The sequence below is a fragment of the Myotis davidii genome, unplaced genomic scaffold (genome assembly GCF_000327345.1).
Source record: "Myotis davidii unplaced genomic scaffold, ASM32734v1 scaffold38, whole genome shotgun sequence".
Lineage (NCBI taxonomy): Eukaryota > Metazoa > Chordata > Mammalia > Chiroptera > Vespertilionidae > Myotis > Myotis davidii.
Window position 1 is genome coordinate 7,524,300 of NW_006291383.1, and position 9,292 is coordinate 7,533,591.

The 9,292-nt window shown below is 46.0% G+C and overlaps 2 protein-coding genes across 2 annotated transcripts in view; both read right to left on the reverse strand.

Moving 5' to 3' along the window:
- The window catches only part of ZNF341 (zinc finger protein 341), a 41,434-nt gene that overhangs the window by 22,948 nt on the left and 9,194 nt on the right, over positions 1-9,292 (reverse strand). The window contains exons 5-8 of the mRNA XM_006764592.2: positions 9,137-9,292; positions 5,727-5,922; positions 4,359-4,449; positions 2,009-2,202 (exon numbers count right to left, since the gene is read on the reverse strand). The exon at positions 9,137-9,292 is cut by the window's right edge and continues 40 nt beyond it. Coding sequence (XP_006764655.1) covers positions 2,009-2,202; positions 4,359-4,449; positions 5,727-5,922; positions 9,137-9,292 — 637 coding nt within the window. The remainder of the gene's footprint in view (positions 1-2,008; positions 2,203-4,358; positions 4,450-5,726; positions 5,923-9,136) is intronic.
- Positions 865-1,471, reverse strand: LOC102774864 (dnaJ homolog subfamily C member 15-like). The gene has a single exon (XM_015564495.1). The coding sequence runs from the start codon at positions 1,469-1,471 to the stop codon at positions 1,031-1,033; it is 441 nt and encodes a 146-aa protein (XP_015419981.1). The 3' UTR covers positions 865-1,030.

Consider the following 9,292-nt stretch of genomic DNA (forward strand, 5'->3'; position numbering starts at 1 on the left):
ATCTCCTCTGCGCTCCACTGCGTACACCCACACCCACCACATGCTTGGTGTTGGACACTGTTCTCAAGGCCCTGCACTCACATACAGTTGGTGTGCACTGATACCACACTTCCTGGTGCTAAAATACTGAAATACTTACATTCCAATTGATGAATAGCTATTGCCTCAAGTCTCCGGTCCCTGACCTCCCCCTCGGACACTCAAGACCTCTCTCCATGGCTGTTAAAAATCCTGAACACAGCTCCTAGCTGTACTCATCATGCCTTCCCAGCTCCTTGTTCTAATTACACTCATTTGTTTGGTTGCCCTTCCCTCACATTCTCTGAGGACAGGGGCCTGGCACAGAGTAGGCCTCCATAAATGTTTGCTAAATGACTGAACCCTTGGTGCTAGGCAATTTAGGAGTTTAAAAGAAATAGAAAAAATGGTTTCTTCTCCAAGGAACTTACAAAGACTCAAAGTGCACACATAGAATGGCTAAATACACAGCAGGGCTGGATCCAACAGGGAGATGCTATAAAGTGGCCATGTGTTTTTTGCACAGCAACACACCCCTTCGTTGGCTGGCATGTGGCAGGTGTTGCTCACCTATGGGGCTGCACAGGAAAGCCCCAGCCTTACATTGTCCAGTACAGTGGCAAAGGGCCACATGTGGCAACTGAGAACTCAAAATTTGGCTCGTCCAAATCCAGATGTGCCAATAAATGCAAATGGATTTTGGAAACTTAGCATAAAAAAAGAATATAAAATATCTCATTAATAATTTCTTTATATTACATGCTAAAATGACAATATTAATATATTAGGATAAAACATGATTAACATTAATGTCACCTTCTTTTTATGTTTTTTTAAAAGAGAGATTATTAATCTTTATTATTATACCACATAACAGTGGAATAAGTTATTTAGAGTTAGCACATGTACATGTATGGGAATTATGATGGTCAGTGGTGGTTTATATTAAATACACGGGACTTTGTTTTGTAAGCACCCCTTTTTTTCCTTCAGAATAGTTCTTGAGCATCAATCAATGTTTGGTGGTTTCTTCCAGCAAGTCCTTTGCTTCATTTATTTTGGTTGCTAAGTACGGAGATCCACCTTTATCTGGGTGATTCAAAATCATGATTCTCCTGTGAGCTGTTCTAATCCTGGCCTTGCCAGCAGATGGGTTTACACCCAAAATAAGACTAGCTTCTCGTCTACTCATTTTCTGTTCAAATCCTCCTTTACAGTAGGATGAAAGGCTAGGAGTTGAAATCTTCTTTGCAGTTTCTGTGATTATTTGTTCCAGAGGTTTCCAGATCTGAAATACATAGCGACCTGCAAACGCAAAAGCTGCAACACCCAGTCCTACAGCTATCAAGCTTCTTGACGGGCCCTGGTGGACGTCCGCGTCAGGCCATTTGGTCGAGGGCAGTGAGTACTCGGCATGGCGGAGGCCCTTGCTGGCACCACTGAAGGCAGCCATGGCAAAGCGCCCAGGGAGATGGGCTTTTTATATTGTTTTTATGTAGCTATTAGAAATTTTTAAATGGCATATGTTGCTCATATTATATTTTTCCTGGACAGTGTTACTCTAATTAAACCAATATTAAGGAAAAGGTTGTTAGTTCAGAAACAAGTGATGGCTTTGATGACAATTTTACAAACTATAAAGAACTTCGAAGATCACCTGCCCATAGAGGCCAAATAGATTTCAATTTCAGATAAACTGAGAGTGACTGCCTAGAGGGCCATCTATTGAAAATAGATTCTGAGGTGGTATCCAAACTCAGCAAAAATGATAGGTGATCGATTAGTGATGGTTGCCATGGCTACAGCATTAGAGTAACACCACACAAATCGTATATTTGTCATCCCTCCTTTCATCTATGCCCCACTTTATCACTGAAGTAGATTGAAGCCCAAAGAGGTCAAGGAGGTTGCCCAAAGCCATACAGAAACAAAACCCATGAAGCTACAGAGGAGAGGTGTAGGGAGAGTGGCGTTCCCCCTTTCAACCCACCTGTGCTTTCCTCATCCTCCTGCCTGCTGGGGTTCAGGGCCATGACCTGCACAGTCACAGAGTTGCGAGAGATGGTGCCACCACTGCGCCCTGGAGGCCACACCTTGTGAGTCTGCATGTGCTTCTTGACATTAGACTTCTGGGCAAAGGCACGGCCACACGCAATGCACTGGAAGGGTTTCTCACCAGTGTGGCTGCAGGAAACAAGGCTTGTCAGCACCCTTGTAGGAATGGAGATGTGACCTCAACCCAGGAGCTCATGGCCACCAGGAAGCCCAGACAGAACGTCTAGATGTTGCTGGCAACCATTCTGACACCATAAGGACAAGCCCGCTTGCGGAGGCAGGCAGACCAGAGACAGAAAGACCCTGTGCTCTTGGTGGCATTACTGAGCTGCTGAATGAACCACCCTGGAGGTAACTTTCTCCATGACCATCTTATACTGTGAGATGAAACATTTCCTAACAATTTAAGTCCATTTAAATAGGGATTTCTGGCCCTAACCGGTTTGGCTCAATGGATAGAGCGTCAGCCTGCGGACTCAAGGGTCCCAGGTTCGGTTCTGGTCAAGGGCATGTACCTTGGTTGCAGGCACATACCCAGTAGGGAGTGTGCAGGAGGCAGCTGATTGATGTTTCTCTCTCATCGATGTTTCTAACTCTCTATCCCTCTCCCTTCCTCTCTGTAAAAAAATCAATAAAATATATTTAAAATAAATAAGTAAATAAAAATAAATAGGGATTTCTGTTATTTGAAGGAGGAAATATGCTAGCTATCACAGCACAGCACTTGCATCATTATTTACTATTTTCTTTCAAATAAATTCTACATGTTTTTTTAAAATATGTTTTTACTGATTTTAGAGAAAGGGGAAGAGAGAGAGAGAGAAACATTGATGTGAGAAATATCGATCAGTTGCCTCCTGTATGCACCCGTCCAAGGTTTGAACCTGCAACCTGGGCATGCCCTGACCAGGAATTGAACTGGCAAATTTTTTGGTGCACAAGACAATGCTCAAACAACTGAGCCATACCGGCCAGGGTCAATTCTATGTTTTAAAACTCAAAATATTTTAAAATGAAGCTTCCACTTGTTATTATATACAAAAAACCACTTGTCATAAATACGAAGTAACCAAAATGCAATAATTATAAAACGATCTAGAGCTGCATTGCCCAATAAGGTAGACATAAACCACATGGACTATTTAAATTTAAATTCATTAAAATAAAAATGTCAATTTCTTAATCATACTAGTCACATTTCAAGTGCTCAGCAGCCATTTATGGTTAGTGGTACCCTATTAGACAGCACCGTTCTGGGCATCTCCATGAGAAAGTTCTACTGGACAGCACCAGGGTAGACCAGTGATTCTCAAATGGGATTGAGTTTGCCCTCCAGGGAACATTTGGCAATATTTGGAGACACTTTTGTTTGTCACAGTGGACAAGTGAGGAATGCTACTGGCATTTAATAGTTATAGGTTAGGAATGCTGCCAAACATTCTACCAGGCAAGGTCAGACCTCCACAGAAAAGAATGATGTGATAGAAAATGTCAATAGTGCCAAGGCAGAGAAACCCTGTACTAAAGGGAAGATTCTGCCTGCCATGTTTGGAATCTGTGACGTGTGCGCTCATTCATTTCCTCTCTCTCTCTCTCTCTCTTTATCTTCCTCATAAAACATGAGCTAGCATGTGAGAGGTATTAGGAGAGACTAGCATCAAATTGAGGCTTTCTCCTTTGACTCTCCAAGAACTGAAAGAAATTGAAGAGAATAATTTTTTCACTGTCTTTCAGAACTTTTCGAAACCATGTCCAAGAACCACCTAAAATCACCTCATGTACCAATTACCCCATTCTGAGAAACACTGAACAAGTCCACCCCTCTACTTCACAGAACAAAGACCTGAGGACCAGAGGGGTTCCCTGTATGTACTTGGAACAAGAGGTATTATGGTTAGTCCTGAGTGAGCAGTCAGAGTCATATACGCAGAGCATGGCAATCCTTGAGGCCAGCCCTTTCTGCAGAGGTAAGGACTGGGTACCACTCCTCATGCCTGCAAAGCCCCTATCAGTTCAGGTCCACTTCTCCCCCTACCTTACCCCATTTGGACCTTCCCCATCATAGTGGGTAGGCCCCGCAGCTTTCACAGACCCTCCCATTACTCCTGGAAGAGAAGAGGGAAAATCATCCCAACCTGGACTGAAGTTCAGAGAACCATGACAGGACAGATGGGGCCTTGGACACCACCCAGGTTAGGAGGCTGGGAAGGGACCCTTGCTTCCACTGCAGATGGCTCCCCAGCCAGGGCAGCCTGGGAGCCACCTGCCCCACCATGCCTGGGTACCTTCGGATGTGCTGCTGCAGGTCGAAGTTTTTGGTGAATGACTTGTCACAGTATGAGCACTTGAGTTTCTGAGCCTTTGGCTTCCCTGCAGCTGAAAGACAAAGTGGGAGGAGTGAGATGGTGAGGCTGGGGTAAAACTGTGGGTGCCAAGGGCAGCCTCCAGCCACTCTACTCCCGGGGCATAGGGCCAGAAATCCCAGACCCTGGGAGATCTACTCAAGGACAGGCAGGGGAAGAGGCACAGGTGAGTGTCTCCAGGTGCTGGGGGAGGAAAGGGTAGGTCCTGCTCTGCCTGGGTGAGCTGGACAAACCCCTCAGAGGCTCCCCTCTGCCTTAGGATAAAATCCGACCTCTCTGCTGTGGCCTACAGGGCTCTGCATTCTCTGCTTCCTGCCAACCTCATTATTCTCTCCATCTAGCTACAGCAGACTCCCTGCTAACCTTGAAAGACCTCAAACATGATCCCACCTCAGGACCTTTGAACCTGCTATTCCCCTTATCTGTCATCTTTGTCCTTCAGATAGCCACAAGGCTGTTTCCTTCTCATTCCCAGATGGATAAGTAGCATTATTCTCAATCACAGTACCCCATGTATCTCCTTCCTAGAGTAACCCATAAGTACTTATTTATTCCCTGTCTTTTCCATTAAACTATGATAACTGAGGATAGGGGAATCCTGGAACAAGATGCTAGATCCCCAGTGCCTGACACCAAACTCAACAGATATTTGTGAAAGAAAGGCAGTGTGGAAGTAGGTGACTGGAAGGCCCTGAAAATTTCTCAATTTCTCTGCCCTTCTCACCCGCCAGCATTTTCTGACTCTGCTTCCAACCCATACCAGTGGCAGACATTGTTTCTTGCCTGCCTAATATCCATTCTCCCCCTCTTCTTTCCTCACAGGTGCTCTACCTAAGGGGAACATTTCCCAGCTTCCTTTGCTGCTAGATATGCTCATGTGACTAAGTTCTGACCAATGAGATGTAAGCAAAAGCATCATGGAGAACTGCTAGAAGCTGGCAGATGCCCCTTTTTTCCTTCTTATTGCCTAGAATATGAAATTAATGACTGGAGCTCTAGTAACCATCTTACCCAATGAGGCACCCTGATAGCAGAAGCCACACACCAGGGATGGCAGGGCAGAGAGATAGAGGATACGTGGGTTCCTGGTGGCCATACAGGCACACGATCTCCTGATTGCCTACCTCTGGCCTTGTTTTGCACAGGAGAAAAAAATTCTATCATTTTGAAGTCACTCTTATTTTGGGTTTTTCATTACATGCAAACAAACTTAATCCTAATCATCATAAAAGGGAAGACTAGAATGAAGCAGGCCAATAATGAGGAAAGATGCTCAGGCTGTGAGCCCACCTTCTGGGAGTCCACTGGCACCTTTGGCCCGTCGGGTCTTCAGCGTTGGTGGGGAGTCAAAGGTGGCCACGGTGCCCCCAGTGGTGCTGGTCATGGGGGCAGTGGGGTTGGGTCCTTTTGGTTTGAATCCCTGTTTGCCGGGGCTGTACACTGGGGGGGTGGGGTATACTGGAGCCTCCACACACTGGTTTGGCACCTAGAAGGACAGCAGAGTCAGGGAGAGAGCTCTGGGATGGAACAGGGAAAACCACCCCAGCCTGGAGGACCCTCACAGTGGCCCTGGCTGATCTCAGCCACTCCCCACCTACAGCACCATCCTAATTCCCCTGCCTAGCTCAGTCACTCCAGTCACTCCCAAAACCCCTTTGAACTTCATGAAGTCAGAAGGTTAGAGGCAGCTTTGGAGCCAGGTTGCTTGGGTTCAAGTCCTGACTCTAACATTGATTGAAAAACAAAACCTAAGAGATCTTGGGCAAGTCTTTAAACTTCTCTGTCTCAGTTCTCACAGCTGTAAAACGCGGCTAATCACAGTTCCCCTCTCACTGGGCTGTTGTGTGGATTCAATGAACTAATGAGAACTTAGAATAGTGCCTAAAATATAGTAAGTACTCAATAAACTTTACCTATTGTTACTGCCAATATTATTATTATTGTAGCTTGCTTGCACAGAAGAACCAGGAAGTCAGAAAGGTGTGGGCCCCCACCAGCTACTCTACTTCTTTTTATTTTTTGTTAATCCTCACCCGAGGACATTTTCCCATTGACTTTTAGAGTGGAAGGGAAGGGGAGAGACAGAGAGAGAAACACTGATGTGAGAGGCACATCAATTGGTTGCTTCCCTGCAACTGAGGTATGTGCCCTTGCTAGAATCTAATCCACGACCCTTCAGTCTGCTGGCCGACGCTCTGTCCACTGAGCCAAACCAGCTAGGGCTGCTACTCCACTTTTTAAGTAACCCTGCTAGACACCACACCAGCAGGCATCCCTCAACCAAGAATTGACATTGAAACCACAAGAAATTAGCAAATTAATTGAGCCATTCAAACTTAGTTAACACTAAACTAACATCATGACACTAACGCATTGTGGGAAGCTTGGAACCACAGTCCTAGACTATCTTGCCAGCACAGTTCTGAACAGATTAGGTTCTGCTCACAAGAAGCATGACATGTGGAAGGCAGAAGGGAGGTAGAAACCACTCTCCAGCAGCTGCGCTGAGATAGGTGGATTTAGTCATGAGCTTTGCAGTAGCTGACTGAACTCTACATCTCCTTCCTGACAACCAGCCCCAAGGACAGCAGGGCAACTGGGACAACCACAATGGCATCCTACAGTTCCCTCACCTCTGTGCAGCAGCTATGCCCTGGCTCTCTGGGCCAAGCAACAATAATGAATCTGAAAAACAGTTATGCAGCCCTGACTTTTGCTTCTCTAGCCCTTCCATCAACTTTGTAAGCACCTAACGTCTTGCATTTAATCCTTCTGCCAGAAACACCTAGAGTGGTTTCTATTTTCCTGGCCAATACTACACTCAATAAATAGTTGTCACATGAATGAATTCACCCATCATTCAAGTTACTCCTGAGCAATTTTGTGACTGCCACTGGGTTAGCTCTCATTATCCCCAACAGCTCTGCCAGGGGAGTTCCCATTTTAGAGAAGAAACTGAACTCAGAGAGCCCTATTTCAAATACCTACTATAGGCCAGGTACTCTGCTAAGTACTAAGGATGCAAAATCAAAGACCCAGGCTCCAACCTCAAAGACCACGCTCTTCTGCATAGAAAATAAAAAATGGCAGCTCCCCCTGTACTGGCCCCTCTGCCTACCAGGCCACCACCATCCTCTCAACATCTCACTGACTTAACTTTTCCTTTTTCATTCAACAAAGTCCCAGACTAGAGCAAATCCTCTTGTAGGCTCTCATAACATCACATGCTTGGAGGTGATCTGGTTCTCCTTACATATAGATGCCATCTGACATGGAATATAAGTCAGATGAATGACTCCAAGGTGACTGGGATAATGTGGCCTCAAATGCAGGCAGGCTCTTTGTCATAACCATGTTCCCTGGCACTGGCGTCTAGGAAGATTCTGAACTCTTATCACCTGGAGAGTAGACTGCTTATAGCCCAGAAGAGCTCTTCAGCAGGGAGTTAGCATGGTTTACATGGTGTACTGATTGCATATGGCCTCAATTCTTTACCAAGGGCGCCCATGCCCTTTACAGTGTGACTTGGCAGCTTTTCCCATTAAGAGATGGCATCTATTTCCTTACTTATTTTTTTAATATGTTTTTATTGATTTTTAGAGAGAGAGAAAGGGAGAGGAATAGAGAGATAGAAACATGGATGAGAGAGAAACATCCCCTATAGGGCATGTGCCTGACCGGGAATTGAACCAGTGACCTCTTGGTTCATGGATCAATGTACAGCTGCTGAGCTGCACTGGCAGAGCTTCCTTATTTCTTTTTTTTTTTTTAATATATTTTATTGATTTTTTACAGAGAGGAAGGGAGAGGGATAGAGAGTTAGAAACATCGATGAGAGAGAAACATCAATCAGCTGCCTCCTGCACATCTCCCACTGGGGATGTGCCCGCAACCCTGGTACATGCCCTTGACCGGAATCGAATGCGGGACCTTTCAGTCCGCAGGCCGACGCTCTATCCACTGAGCCAAACGGTTTCGGCTTCCTTATTTCTTAAATCTAAGCTGGCCTTAGCCCTGCTTTGAACAATAGAAGTGAGACTGAGTTACTTACAAGCCTAAGCCTCAAGAAGCCTTGAGCACTTCTGCTTGCATTACTGCATCTCCACCACTGCCTGGCTAACCTGCTGGATAATGAAAGATGTGTGGAGCAGAGCTGGGTTACCCCACTCATCCCACCCCAGGCCATGCTAGAGCAGCCGACAGCCAGCCAACCCCAGACACAGGGGGAGCCCAGCCAAGATCAGCAGTTGCCACACTGACCACCATAGATGTGAGAACAAGAAACGGTTTCCCTATATGCCACTGAAGCTTTGTGGACATTTCTTACAGAGCCATAGCTAACTAATATATCTTGCTAGTTTTTTTTAAAAAAGTAACAGATACATACTTTTTGGAATCTCCCCAACAAACAGGTATTCTCTGTTCTGAGCACTCCCTGAGGGCTGCTTGTATTTATGCTACACCCTCTATTTCACACTACCTTTTCAAGGTTTGCATTTTACATTGACAGCAGTGATGGCTTGATTAATGTCCCTCTCTCCCCTGATGTGGTACACAACATGATCGGGTTTTGCAACCCCCCGCACCATGGTATCTCCAGCAGTATCTGGCACACGTTTGGTGCTTAGGAAAGGTCTGGGTTACCCATAATGACCATGACCAGTTTTTCCCCCTCCACCCCAAACCCTACCTCTGCTCACCTCCAAGGGTGGGTAGGCCTGCATTCCCAATGCCTGGATCTCCACTGTTCCACTTCCAGCCAGGGGTGCTGTGGCACTGTACACCTCCACCACGCCATTCCCGCCAGGGTTGGAACGCCCGGGGGGACCCAGGCTCTGAGGTGGTGGCGGTGGGGG